General features: G+C 44.2%; 1 protein-coding gene across 1 annotated transcript; it reads left to right on the plus strand.

The window, feature by feature from the left end:
• The first annotated feature begins 4,888 nt into the window (after positions 1–4,888).
• Positions 4,889–14,820, plus strand: LOC139661573 (uncharacterized). Its single transcript, XM_071540049.1, has 6 exons — positions 4,889–4,968; positions 9,277–9,309; positions 9,454–9,756; positions 13,834–14,142; positions 14,507–14,580; positions 14,701–14,820. Exons 1-6 carry the CDS (start codon positions 4,926–4,928, stop codon positions 14,818–14,820), a joined length of 882 nt encoding a protein of 293 aa, XP_071396150.1. The 5' UTR covers positions 4,889–4,925.
• The last annotated feature ends 467 nt before the right edge of the window (positions 14,821–15,287 follow it).

Below are 15,287 nucleotides of genomic sequence, written 5' to 3' on the forward strand. Positions count from 1 at the left end.
GGATAAAAAGAACAAAGCAACAGTATATTTTCAGAACACAGTCCATAAGGTATCTGGGAGGTCTAAAGTGACGTCATCTGGGGCGCAGTGAAGAACCAGAGCCTTGACCAGGAGAGGCAGAGTGGACAGTGTCAGACTGGCGTACCGTCAGTTGGCCAGAGGGGGGAGCAGTCAAACACTGAACCAAAGGAGCAGGTGACAGGGGAGAGTAGGATCGGGGCTGTGGCCGGCCGAGGGGCTGAGGAAGGAGCACTGCTGCGGCCAGGTATGGTGTAGCTCTTTGTCGCTGCAGACTTTGAAGGTTTAAAGGGCAAAGCACCTGACAATGCAGTCAAGTGAGGGAGTTGGGGCTGCAAAGATGAGTCACAAACAGGTGTCTTATGTCCACGATCTGACACAGGAGCATTGTAAGGTCTGAGACGGTTGTAATGGACAATATGGGACTTGTCAGACTGATCCAGGAGGTAACGAATCCTGTACGTCACTCCAGGAGAATCCACATCAGATCTAAGGCACTCCAATATTTCAAAGGGGCCTTTCCAGTGAGGAGCGAGTTTGTGTCTCGATGTAGTGGGGTCATTTAACCACACGAGGTCTCCAGAAACATAGGGAGTGTGCTTGACACTTTTGTCATACTGCTGTTTCTGCTGGTTGTGGGCACAGTCTCTGTTCCATGCAGCAGAACCGAAGGCAGACTGAAGTTTCTGGGTCAACTGTGCAACATAGTCAGCAGGAGAACCTGGAGTAGATGAAGATGGTGTGTTGTTAGGTAACAGCACGTTGGCAGGCATCCCAGCTTCCTGACCGTGTGTGAGGAAGAATGGAGTGAAACCTGTTGTAGAGTGATCTGATCATTAAGTGTTCTGTTGAATCTCTCAGTCATGCGGTCACACTGAGGATGATATGGACTGGTTTGTGTTTTCTGGATGCCCAACAGTTGACACAGGTGTTTCACTAGGTCAGACTCAAATTGACGTCCTTGATCTGTGTCCAGCATTTCTGGAATGCCATGTTCACAGATTAAATTTTGCATTTTGCAACTGTTGTAGAGCGCTGATCTGGAATGGCATACAGGTTGACATACTTGGAGAAATAATCTTGACAACAACTTGATGCAGCACTGACTTAGTGGATGGGTTGAAAACTTTACGACAGAGTAAACCATTATGAAAGGTAAGTCTGTGGTACTCTTGCCAAAGTGCTTTCTCAGCAGTTGCGTGTTTTTTCATGCGCCAGTATGGTGGTTTCTGACCTTTAGCTTTCCAGCTAATAACCTCTGACAGTATGGAATCTTGTTGTTCCTTTTTAAGATCTTCTTCAGGGAGCTGAAGCACAAATGTGGAGGAGACAGACTGTGTAGCACACTGTAAGTCTGGACCAGGAGGCTGTGGTCCAGTCTGGTTACAGGAAACTGGCTTTGGATCAGTACTGCAGGAGCTGTGTTGAACTGACAGGACAAGATGGATTTACAGGACTTGAGTGTCTCTCATCAGGGCGTGGACTGGCAGGAGCAGTGCAGGAGGTGCTCTGCTCTGTTGATCCGGTGTCCGCAGGGCGACGTGACATTGCATCTGCATTGAGGTGGCGGTGGCCTTCTCTGTGAATTATAGTCCACTCTAAAGGATCAAGTTCAAGAGCCCAGCGTGCACGACGACCAGTTCTGTCACTGTCAATGGGCATTTTTCTGAGACCCAAGAGAGGTTTCTGGTCTGTGAGAATAACAAAGGGCAAAACTAGCACAGCACCGATAGCAGAGCCTGAAGCGTCTGTGTAGAGGGAGAATGGCAATGTGAAATCAGGAAATGCAACCACTGGAGGATTTGAGAGTGCATGTTTCAGGTAAGTGAATGCATCCTGAAATTGAGAAGTCCTGATGAACTTGCGGTAATATGAACAAAGTCCTAGGAATGCTCTTACTTCCGTTACTCAGTCTTGAACACTTTTCACATTTCGTGGGTCTGGCAGAATGCAGTTTGTGGATACAACATGGCCCAAAAATCGTACCTGATCTCTGGCAAGACAGCATTTTGATGGATTTAGCTTGAGGCCACTTGACTGAAATCTGGAGAGGATTTCTTCCAGGTGCTGGAGATGTTAGCTGTAAATGAGGACATCATCCAAATACACTAGGCAGGTTTTCCATGGGAGGCCACGGAGTACCATCTCCATTAAGCGTTGGCATGTGGCTGAAGCATTGGTGAGTCCCATTGGTATAACTTTAAAGTGATAAAGTCCACTGCCTGTTGTGAATGCCGTTTTTTCATGGTCTTTCTCCTCCAGCTCAACTTGCCAATAGCCATGTTGAAGGTCCATTGTGGAGAACCAGGCAGAGCCGGACAGAGCATCCAGTGCTTTGTCAACTCTGGGAAGAAGATGTGAATCTTTCATTGTCACCATATTGAGTTTTCTATAGTCAAGGCAGAAACGCCATGTGCCATTTTTCTTGCGCACCAAAACAACTGGCGCAGCCCAGGGACTATAGCTTTCTTCAATGATATCTGCTTTCAACATGTTTTCAACTTGAGTCTGTATTTCAGCCCTCTGTTCTGGTGTTACTCTGTAGGCTCTCTGTTTACTTGGTGTGGCATCACCAGTGCGAATACTATGCTTGATTGTGCCTGTGCGACCTCTGTCCTCTGAGTGCGTATTGAATACTGCTGAGTATTTCTGAAGCAGTGATTTCAGAGACTGAACTTGGGAAGGTGACAGGTTTGTTTCATTTATCTGCACAGGTGGCGCTAAATCATATACAGGTGAGGTTGCACAACATGTCTCTTCAACTGGCATAATGTCAACAGATGGAGCAGAATGAAACTCACCAAGGTGTTGACCAGAATGCAGCTCAATGTCATCTCTGGAGGGATTTAAGACTCGAACCACAGTTGTGCCATTTTGATCTTCACTGAGCGAGTGTGCCACGATGATGTCACAGGCTGGGTTGGGCATGAGAACACCACAGTAGTCAGTTGGCATAGGAGAAGCAGGTGTAGCTGCTGACACACAGGCTGTGATGAGGGTTTCACTCATAGCTGGAATCTTAGTGGGTGCTAGCACAGACACATTACAGCAGGAGGCCACTTCATGTCCTTTGGGCAATAGAGGAATTTTCATGTCCCAAAGTTGCAGTACTTTGTTTCTGAGATCGAGGAGGGCATGGTGTGTTTCCAGAAAATCCCAACCTAATATGACTGGCTGATAAGCACCTCTTAGAACTTCAAATTCCTGCTTCCATACCTGTTTCCCAAGTCTGATTCCAATGGTTAACTTGCCTAAGATATCCAGGCGCTGTCCATTGACTGAACGAGCGGGCACAGAGGAGGCTGCCATGGGGCGTTTTTTCAAAGCTGGATGAGAATTTCGAAAATCTTCACTCACAATGGAGACAAAAGAGCCAGAGTCAATTAAAGCGCACACTTCAATGCCTTCAACAATAGCAAAGATGTTAGAAGAAACAGAGCCATCAGGCTGTGAGTCATTGTCATCAGGCATTAACTGTGGGGAATCATTCTGGGGCTGTGATGCAATAGCTGATGTTTGCCCCTCAATAGCAGCTAATGAAAGTTTCCCTGTCGGTTGGAGCTAGAGTGTGCATGCCTTTCAGGAGATTGGATCACTGAATGATGTTATTACATAATGAAGTGAAAATTTATTACATTTTGTCGAGTTATTACATAATACGGTGTTGTTACATAATGCGTTGTTACACATGTGGCCCCTTCCATCAACACTTTTAAATCCAGCTTAAAAACTAATTTCTACTCCTTAGTGTTTGAATCCTCCTGACTGTTCTGTGGGTAGAGGTGTGTGTGTGTGTGTGTGTGTGTGTGTGTGTGTGCACACCTGTTGTTGCCCTGTTTTTGATTTCTGTGTACTCTTATTCATTGTATTTGATATGTTTTGTTTCTTTCATCGTGTGCCCACTGTCTGGCATCTTTGCACTGTACAGCACTTTGGTCAACTACAGTTGTTTTTGGCTGTAACGCAACAGCGGGGGGGTCAGCCCTACAAACGCAAATGTCTGTCACTGACTGACTGACTGACTGAGTGATCAAGTTACACCATTGGTCGGCCGTGGCACGTGGCACATCATAGGATCACAGAGCCAGAAATTTAAGTTTCGTTTTCTCCGCCGTCTTTTCTCCGCTCAGGAGCCCGTTTCTCCCACACAGTCAGCAGGCTGACCAACATCATGCATGTAAGCTGAAGCTAAAGTAGAATCTATACAATTATAGCATATCACTGTTTATTTCGCTGCATATGCACGAGCTCAGTCCACCTGAAGTCCTCTGTTCTGTCGGCGGAGAGAGAGACACAGACAAGCATGGAGGTTTCATCACGCCGAGGGCTTATTTACGACTTTCCCGAAGTTTCCCGGGGCCACGGTTCCGGCGCTTGGATCGGGAGGCTCGATGCGGGCCGTGGGCGCGGTGGAGACAACTGCGGCGGGGAGACGGAACGGGACGCGCTGGAACGGAGAGCAGTATGGATGTATGGACTATTATTCTGTATTAGCAGTCTACAGCGGAGTTAGTTACGACATTGGTCGGCCGTGGCACGTGGCACACTCATACATGGTCCAGCCATATACTAGGTTTTGACCTAGTCTTGTTAACTGTGCTCTACAAATAAACTTGACTTGACAGTGGACATGAAGCTACAGGAAGTCGCTGTGGTTACTGCCAGCAGCTTCCTGTCAGTGCAGCCAGCCAGTGAGGAGGGACTGACATCAGAGACAAACCACATTAAGCTGAAACACCACATCTCACTAGCAGATGAGAGCTGAGTGTCAAACATAAAGACCCAGAAGACCAAGAGACACCAAGTTAAGACGACACACTGACAGGCTGGTTCAGACAGACAGGCTGGTTCAGACCGACAGGCTGGTTCAGTGAGACAGGCTGGTTCAGACTCCTGACTGACTGGATATGGATCCCATGCTGATGCTGTTCATGTTGCTCTGCAGCTCAGGTAGGACTCTGATTTAATGATGATGTGTGAAAGGCTCTGAGGCAGATATCTGGGAGAACCAGGCTGCAATGGAAGATCTATGAACGTTAAACTGTTATGAACTGGGCCAACTTCACTGTTAGAGAGAGAGGGTGTGTGTGTGTGTGTGTGTGTGTGTGTGTAGGTGTGTGTGTGTGTGTGTGTTCGTGTGTGCGTGTGTGTGTGTGTGATAGATTCTGTGTTTAGAGCTCAGTGCCTGTGTCAAGCAAACCAGAATATAAAAAATAGGATTACAGTTCACAGTTTTCAAAATAAAACCGTTATTGATGAACATACAACATTTTTGCGTAATATAATATACCAAAGTGAAAATATAGGATATATCGGGGGCTTGGAGCCAAAGGTGCGTAATTGTGATTTTGGGCAAATATGAGTATTATACATCAATTGAAAGGTCTCAGTGAGATCTTTTCAGTGCCAAAAGGACACAGCTGAAATCATGACCCATACGTTTTAATTAAACAAAAACTGAATGCCGTAACAGTAAAAGTAGGGTTTTGTTTGCTGTCAAAAGTGTGTAACTGCACTCACGCCATTTTGACACCTAGCAAAACCCTTTTGACACCTAGCAAAATCCTTTTCACACCTAGCAAAACACTTTTGACACTGAACAAGCGTTGTGGGTAGAGGACTCTAACAGTGTGAACTGGTCAAGATGAGCTCTGATAGTCAGACTGCTGGTAGCTGAAGTTCTCCCTCAGTGTTATGAGGAGTTTTACAGTCTGTGAATGTGTCCCAGGACACATCAATATGTGATGTGTCCTGGGACACATAGAAAAATGTATTATACTAGCAAAAGAAAAAAAAGTAGTAGTTTAGAATCAAAAGTTGTTTCTTATGTCTATAGAGGTTTATTAAAAAGGTTTATTAAAAGTTTTTAACAGAAAAAATTTATCAATTTGATATGTTCCATGTAGCCTATCATTTTAAAGGCCTTGGTGAAATTTGCTGAGCATTACTTCAAGATAAAGATATTCATTCTGATCTTGTTTTATTGAAGTGTAATTGCTAGATTTGTATTAAAATGAATGTGTTTTACAATTGTTTACTTACATACACCCATATTCTGCATGGCTGTATTGGGACAATGTTTGTGCCAAAAAGGCGTATTTCACTCTTTTGCCATTTTTAAAAGAGTTAACAAATATAATTCAACTTAAACTGTAGCAGTATTGTTTTGATAGTAATGCTCAATCTGATAACACAAAAAGTTAAAATATTGTGCTTAGTATGTGGTAACGGCAGCTGATCCAAGTTTAATCAGAATTTGTTTTGGCTCTCCTGTAAAATCTACTGTAACGCACTTATGCCCCTTTGGCTCCAAGCCCTCGATATATGAGGGGGGTTCAATAATTAATAAATATACAGTTGATGTTATTTCCCACAATGTTCTGTACACCTCAATAGTTTTTTTTTTTTTTTTTTTACGTATGTTAGACTTTGTTAGACTTAAAGGAAAGTCACCCACAGAACTTCCTGTCTTCTGGTCTCCTCTGTTGGTTGAAAAACCAAAATATCTTTACAAGCCCCAATACATGGAGAGATTGAGCAGGAAAGTAGGTTGTTAACCAGGTTATGTTACTGTGATTATGACCTTATAATCAGATAAAGGCTTTTACATGACATGTCAATAGTCAAAGTATTGCTTTAATCAGGTTAAGATGGAATTATTAGTGTGAATGTAAACACACTTACTGCCACAACATTGTAATTTAGTTAGCTGAGGAGTGTGTTTGAGTTTTGTATTGTGAAATGTGTGTTTTGTAGTGTAGTGAGTGTTTGTGTGTTTTGTGTTGAGTGTTTCCCTGCTGACTGCTGTAGTGACACCTGAGTTTCCCTCTGGATTTAATTCACTATATTTCATCTCATCATTTATATTTAATGAGTCAAATTATGCACATTGATTTACAGTGACCTTGTCCAAAATGAATCACAGCTGAGTTCAGTCAGAGACTTACGTCAAAGGAGTTTGGACCATTATAGCACTAATGGTTATACAGTTGTATTTGGCGGAAAAGGCTCTGCTCTTGAGGAAGCTTCCCAATGAATCCAAGCAGCATGTGAGAGATTCTGCAGGGAGCGCAATAAACCCCCCAAGGCATAGTAGACAAATCATTAATAATATGAACCAACATAAAGCCAGATATAATTCAGAGATAGCTTGCACAGCATCCTGGGAACAGATAATACAGGAGGAGGTTGGGGTGGTGGAAGGACAGACTGATCTCACAGAAAAACGTGAAATGAACACGACATATTAACAGCAAATTATGTATTGGTGGAACGTAAAGTGTTAAATTTCCCAGCACGATGCAGTTCTGTGAAGGAGACACGACTATAAACAGGAAGTACTGTGACACTGAAGTAGCACTGGCTAGTCAGGGTGCTGTGGTCGGGATGGTGGATGGGTGAATATGTTTGCCTTTGATGTCCGTGACCGGGGTTCGATTCCCAGCGTTTCCATAGGACATGCAACTGTAAGTCACATTTTAATTTTTAAGGAACGCTAACCCTAACCCTAACCCTAACCCTTATTTAACCATGACCAAACCATTTCCCTAACCTTAACCAAGTTGTTTTAGTTGCCTAAACTTTACCATAACCTTAACCCTAACCTTAACCAAACTTGTTTTAGTTGCCTAAATTTAACCGTTAACTGACCTTTGGGATGTAATTCAATTCGAGGAGGACACACGTTTTTTTTCCCATAACACGTGTCCACAACACGTAAATCGCCGTTTTAGAGTTTGTGTTTCACGTATTTTTGTGAGATCATGTTGCGGAAGGAATTGCATCGACTTGGGTCAAAAGCAGCAGTGGCATGAATGATCAGCAGTGTGAGCTGGCAGATTATAAAGACCGCCTCATTGACTTATTTGAATGTGATTGGTGATGAGAGTCAGCTTGGATTGGACAGCTGATAGCCAATCAGCTGATAGCGTGCACGACTTCAGTGTTCTGCCTGAACTAACGCGATGCTCCATTTCAGTCCATAATCTCTGTGCTTTGTAATTGAGATCCTCCAGTGCTCCTTGAGTGTTTAGTTTGTCCACGGCTCTGATTTCAGTTCAAGTTTGTTTATTTCTATAACCTTCATCACAAGCCTGTCTCAAAGGACTTTACAGAGAAAGAGCCGACCTAGATCTAACTGATCAACAGATTTAACAATCATTTAACATTTAACAATCAATCATAGAACAAAACACAAACTTATGGAAGCAAAACAAAGCACAAGACTCACAATAGCAAGTTAGAGCAAGACACAGAAAGCCCACCTATTGTACAGATCCTAACCTACCCAGCACCACCAGCCTTAGACCCTCGAAGCATACAAGGAAAAACTCCTAAGAAAACCTTATTAGGAAAAACTGTTAGAAACCTCGGGCGGGCCGAGTCACAGAGGGACGGCTGAGTGTGCAACAGGTGCCGGGACAAACAGGGGAATGGACGGTGACATGGACAATGACCAGGGACCTGCAGAGAGCTCTTCAGGGGCAGGTGCTCAAATAAAAAAAGGGGCATCACAGTGTCAAACAGTCTGTGGAATAATCTCTGTGTCTTCATAGTGCAGCAATGCGGTGTTGTTATCGCCCTTTACTTTACTCATCTGTTATATTTGCTTCCATCTCTTATCTTTCTGTCTCACTGTCCTCTTCTTTCTCCGCCTCATCTCTCTGCATTTCTGTCTGCCTGTGCTAAATATTAAATAAAACAAAAAAACAAAACTTACCTTAGTGATTAATCCTCCATTATCTTATTCTATTATTATATTTATATCATAATAGTACAAGCTCTAAACAAAATGTAACAATCTTCATTGGATAGTTTTCATGATAAAGTCACTAAATCTATTTTTTTTTCCTTGCATGATAAATATGAAGTTAAGTTAGCTCAATCAACAAGCCGAACACTCCCGACTGCACACTCGCTGTGTGGTGTAAAAACTTAAGTCTCTTCATGTCTCTGTGGGTGTGTCATACAACTGTGATGAACCAATGACCGTTCAGCTCGAGGCGTTTCCCATGATCCTCGGAGCTGTGCAGTCGGTGGAGAGCTGCAGCAACTCGCTCCAAAAACTCGCCTCGGTCCCGCGGGATTCCAGTGGCTCGCGCAGTCGGGTCGGCGGAGCAAGTCGGACAACTTTTCTACCCATCATGCAACGGACCAAGCAAGTCGCTGGTCAAAACTGCATTGAACCTAATGACAATGACATGAGAAAACAAATCATCAAATCATGATACTCATTTATTTTCTGCTTTTTCTGCTCAGGACTCCAGGCTGAAGAAAAACACAATTCAGCAGGTAACTAGAGGAAAGCAATAGAAATGGAGAATTAAAAGAAGAGAAACAGCTGTCTCATTTGGTTTGATTTTTGTTTCAAATCAAATTAAGTTTAATCAAAGTGACTTTACTTCTTTTACTAATTACTCTCTTGTCTCTGTTCAGAGCCTGATGATGTCAGGTTGGTGGGAGGAGCCAGCCGCTGTGCTGGTGGACTGGAGGTGAAACAACATGGAGACTGGAAACCAGTGGATGACTGGAACTGGAACTGGAACCTGAAGTCAGCAGCTGTAGTGTGTAGACAGCTGGACTGTGGCTCTGCTGTTTCAACAGAAAGGAGAAAGAATTCCTCATCAAGATCTGTATGGAGGATCAGGTCTTCCTGTCTTCAGCTTGGGTCTACACTGAGGGAGTGTGTAGAAACAGAGTCTGACTCTTCCCCTCTCAGCCTGCAGATCACCTGCTCAGGTAACACCATCAATGACATCAACTATGACAGTAATGTTTCCAGTCTCTTCCTTCCTCTGTCACAGTGACAGTCAGTGGTTTACATTGGACTGAACTGTAAAGTTATCCAGGACAATGGCATCCTAAAGGGAAGAGAAGTGGGCTTGTTGCTGGAAGCTCACTGGTTCAAATCCCCCTCTTTTACTGTGGTGCCCTTCAGCAAGGCAGCTCCCCCCTAACTGCTATAGTGGAGCTGTTAACATAATAATGTATTACGTTAGTCAAGGCAGCAGTTTGTCTCTGAGCTTTTTCATGTATTTTGGAAAACAATGGGAGTCTATGAGTTCAAACCTGCAGTAGAACAGACAGTAGGAGCTTCTGACTGTGGAAATACATCAGAGGATTTAGACTTTTCATGGGAGATAATGGAGACAGGAAAACAATATTCTGGTATTATCCTTTCAACAAATAAGAACTGAATCTAGATCAGTATTGCAACTTGACCTTCTCTCTCCCTGTCTCTGTTCATCTGTCTGTCTGTCTGTCTGTCTGTCTGTCTGTCTTTTTGTCTTTCTGTCTTCCTCTCAATTTAATTCCAAATATGCTTTATTGTCATTACAGTAAAGAAATGCATGTTGTCAAAGCAGTACAGTATATCAGTTACAGATCAACATTTTCACATTAAAACCCCCTCCCCCTTGTATCAGTGTGTGTGTGTGTGTGTGTGTGTGTGTGTGTGTGTGTGTGTGTGTGTGTGTGGACGGGGTGCTCCCTCACTGTCCCTCAGATTGTAGCATGTCACAATATATTTAGCTGCTGTGTTGCAGCTTGTCTTCTCCTCTCCCAGCAGGACGGCTGGTTTGCTGATGTCAGGGAGGCTTCTGAAATTTGGGTGGATCTGTTCAATTTTTGGGTAATAGTAATTTGTAATTTGGTTTTATTTAGGACAGGTGATGATGAAGTGCAGCTCTGTCTCCACCTCTCCCATGTCGCAGTGTGAGCACAGCCTCTCTTCTGTTGGCAGCCATGTTTTTCTGTGTCTGCCTTTTTCCACGGCCAGGCCGGGCTCACTGAGTCTGGACTTGGTCAAGCCGGTGTGCAGATATTCTGCCACAGTGTTCTGTCTTTTTAGGGCCAGATAGCATTGCATTTTATTTTGGTTTTTAGTTTGTGTGTCCCAATAAGTAATATAATTTAGTTTTTGTTGAGTTATAAGTTGGTGGATTCTGATGTTCTGGTCCTGAGGCTGTGAAGTGTTAGTGTGTGTTAGTGAACTGAGCGTCAGGACCAGCTGAGTGAGCGGACTGGTTTTGCTCAGCTCTTGGTACTGCAGGGCTTTGTAATGGTATGAGTGGGGGTCACTGTTTTTCAAATGTTGCCAGAATTTGATTTCCCTTTTTTGTATTCTGATCAGTAATGGATATTGGCCTAATTCTGCCCTGCATGTGTTGTTTGTTGTTTTCTTCTGAACATGTAAGAGGTTCTTACAGAACTCTGTTTCTCTCTCTCTCTCTCTCTCTCTCTCCATCTCTCTCTCTCAATTCAGTTCAATTCAATTCAAAGGGGCTTTATTGGCATGGGAAACATACGTTTACATTGCCAAAGCAAGTCTGAAATAAATGCAAAAAAAAGTACGTACTATTAAAGATATGCTAGAATAAATAAATTTGTAAACAGAGCTGTGTAACATTGCAACATTGCAATCAAATATATAAATAAGAATAGGTAAAAATAACTTAAAAATACAAACAGAAAAATTGTGCTTTTGCTGTTAAAATGTATATACATATAAACATCGAACAAATAGTTCGGAAATTTGTGTTTGGTAGATTATTTCTCTGTTGTAACAATGCTTCTTGGCAATACATTTTATACCGTTGGAAAGCCTGTTTATTTCCCTTTTAAATGGTGCCCCATTTGTAAGGAACATGCATTTGTGGGATGAGCAGCACAGCTGAGTATGTGGGTTGCGCTCATGAAAAATTTGCCAAATCTTCTCTGCCAATGCCAAACAGCTTATTCTGCTGTTGCTATCGACTCTTGTTTTGAGCTTCCGGTACCCCCAGGTGCTGACAATCAGGTACCTGATTGGCACCTGATTGGCAGCACCTGTGAGCATGGGCCCTGCTACAGTGGTCAATTGGTGTCTGCTCCAAGAATCGGCATGCCACGTTTGACTGATCTCGATAAGGCCTGTGCGATAGGGCGACTTCAAGCTGGTGTTCCACAAAAGCAAGTTGCGGCATTATTTGGAGTGAGCCATAGTACCATCTCCAAACTGAAGGCCAAGTTCCATGAAACGGGAGATGTCAGAGACAGACCGCGAAGTGGGCGTCCCAAGAAGACGACACCCCAAGAAGACCGGTTCCTCACCCTTTCAGCACTTAGGAACCGTAGGCTGTCTTCTACAGATTTGCAGTCAAGGTTTGCAGGACGATATGGCGCACGGCTCTCGGCCCAGACGATCCGGAACAGACCGCACGCAGCCGATCTCCGGGCTCATGGGGCTGCCAGGAGGCCTGCCATGACCGCCCTTCACCGTCAGGCCCGTTTGCGCCGGTGTCGGCAACACCTGCACTGGAACCTGAACATGTGGAGGAACGTTATGTTCAGCAATGAGTCCAGATTCTGCCTACGGAAGTTGGATCGTAGGGTCAAAGTGTGGAGAAGACGGGGAGAACGCTATGCTGATCGCTGCACCGATAGAGTAACACCTTTTGGTGGAGGCGGTGTGATGGTGTGGGGCGGCATCTCCATCACTGGAAAAACAAGGCTTGTCATCATTAGAGGCGATCTCAATGCAGAGAGATATCGAGATGAGATTCTGCAACCGGTGGCGATCCCATATCTCCCAGTCTGGGACCGAACTCCATCCTCCAAGATGACAACGCTCGCCCCCACAGAGCGGGGTTTATCAGAGACTACCTCCAGAATTTGGGAGTAGAGAGAATGGAACGGCCTGCCAACAGTCCTGACCTCAACCCAACTGAACACTTATGGGATCAGTTCGGGCGTGCCGTTTGTGCTAGAGTGACAGACACAACCACGTCGGCTGACTTGCGACAAATCCTGGTTGAGGAGTGGAATGCCATCCCACAGCAGTGTGTGACCAGGCTGGTGACCAGCATGAGGAGGAGGTGCCAGGCTGTTGTGGCTGTGTATGGTTCTTCCACACGCTACTGAGGCTCCTGACTGTTTGTTAAATGAATAAATTGTAAAATTGCCAATATGTCTTGTTTCTTCCTTGTTACTGATAGACTTCAATCATCCAATCCACCAAACAACACCAAACAAGAGTCGATAGCAACAGCAGAATAAGCTGTTTGGCATTGGCAGAGAAGATTTGGCAAATTTTACATGAGCGCAACCCACATACTCAGCTGTGCTGCTCATCCCACAAATGCATGTTCCTTACAAATGAGGCACCATTTAAAAGGGAAATAAACAGGCTTTCCAACGGTATAAAATGTATTGCCAAGAAGCATTGTTACAACAGAGAAATAATCTACCAAACACAAATTTCCTAACTTTTTGTTCGATGTTTATATATATAGAAAGATGTGGACATTGCAGTAAAAAAATAATTGTCGACAGTCTTTACTGGAAACCAGTGGATGACTGGGACTGGAACTGGAACCTGAAGTCAGCAGCTGTAGTGTGTAGACAGCTGGACTGTGGCTCTGCTGTTTCAACAGAAAGGAGAGAGGATTCCTCACTAAGATCTGTATGGAGGATTCATCCTCACTGTGATGGGTCTGAGTCTGCACTGAGGGAGTGTGTAGTAAAGATGGAGTCATATCATAGCTCTTCCAGCCTGGATCTGATCTGCTCAGGTAACACTGAACAGTGACATCACATCCTCAGCTGCTTCCACAGTGACAGGCTGCTCTCTGACTCCTCTGTATTACATATGAATGCAGCAGTTCTCTGTCTTGTACGGTGGCTGCTAACAGACAAATCCTGTCGCCTTTCAACCATCAGCGTTCATCACTTTGACAAAACAGATGAGGAGAAAACAGTCAGTTTCTCACTGAGGAAGGAGGCATTAGGATATCAGTAACATGTATTCTCTAGTCTTCATCATCTATCTGTCTACAGATCTGCTGGTTCAGCCAATCATCTCCCTCTCTCCCTCCATGGACGGGGTCTCCGAGGCCAAGCAGCAGGGGCTTCAGGTGTTCAGCTGCTCCATCCAGCCACAGTACCCAGGAGGCTCCTTCCACCTCACCTCCACCGCCTCCAACACAGACCACAACCACACCCAGCCAGCTGTCAATCACTCTGCCCACTTCCTGTTTCCTGCTGCAGGCCACGCCCACCAAGGGATCTACAGCTGTGTTTATCACATCTCTGTTTTCTCTCATAACTTCTCCTCTGAGAGCCAGCCCCTCTCTCTCACTGTCTCAGGTAACCTGAAGGAGAATCTGAAGCTGAATCCAACAGGAATATGTGACAGTGTTAACAATCCATTTTATCATTTCAACAAGACATGAGAGTTCATGAGAGAATCAGCAGCTTTACTTCATTCCTGAAAACTGACTTTCTGCAGATATGTGGCTTTTGTCCAACAACATCAATATAATCTTTAGAGTGGATCAGATTACCATATTCTCTAAGAACTGAATCAAACAGAGATGTTAAAGTGACCTTCATTTAGTGGTTTTAAGGGTTTTAGGGCAACATGAACTTTATCTTTAATGGGAGCTGTTGTCCTCATGATGTCAGGTGATCTGATGAGATGATTCTGAATCTGTTTCAGCCTCTCCAACAGATCTCACCATCAGACTAGTTCTCCTGCTGCTGACTGTGGTGTTGCTGGTCACTGCCCTCTGTTTCTACTGCAAGGTACTGAACATCTTTATTCAGTAGAGGATTGGGTTAAATGAAGTAGTTAGACTGTATATTTTTTAGCTAGAAGAGAGGTGTGATCCAGTAACAGAGACGGCTGCTGTCATGTCTCTCCAGGCCACCAGGGGGCAGAAGCCAGGAAGAGAGGAGAACATCGAGCTGGATTATTATAACCTCGGTGGTTCCGGTGCTGAAGGCGGGCCGGGTGAAGAGGCAGGAGCCCAGGGAACAGAGTAGGATCTCCAAGGAGCTCATCTCACTTCCAGATGGATCGCTCAGCTTTCACACAACCGTCCATCACCTTAGTGAAGGATTTTACAGACAGAGCTGTTCCCTTTGAAGTCAGACTGACATCACAGCAGGAAAAACAGGATTGTTGAAAACTAAGTCAAAACATTTGTTCCCAGGAGAAGATGGTAGATGTGATGGTTTTCACCAAGTGGAAAAACACTGAAACAGTCTGTGTGGATTCATTCCAGTCATCCAGGTAGAAAGATGTCCCAAAAAATTCAGCCCTTCAGATTGAAGAGCTGAAGACTTAAACCAGTGGATGAGTGGCGAAACGTCTTCAATTTTAAGTCCAGTGGATTTTGTTTTTATCTTTTGGATTGTAAGAACCATTTATCCATGTGTTTGTTTTGGTGTAATACACTTTTGTACAGCCAGGTGGCGGTTACCTGTAATTGGCTGCATTTATACAGGAA

Source organism: Centroberyx affinis, unplaced genomic scaffold (genome assembly GCF_046629955.1).
Source record: "Centroberyx affinis isolate AG114_WGS23_722 - 3 ecotype Tasmania unplaced genomic scaffold, CSIRO-AGI_Caff_v1 ptg003559l_1, whole genome shotgun sequence".
In the NCBI taxonomy this organism is placed as follows: domain Eukaryota; kingdom Metazoa; phylum Chordata; class Actinopteri; order Beryciformes; family Berycidae; genus Centroberyx; species Centroberyx affinis.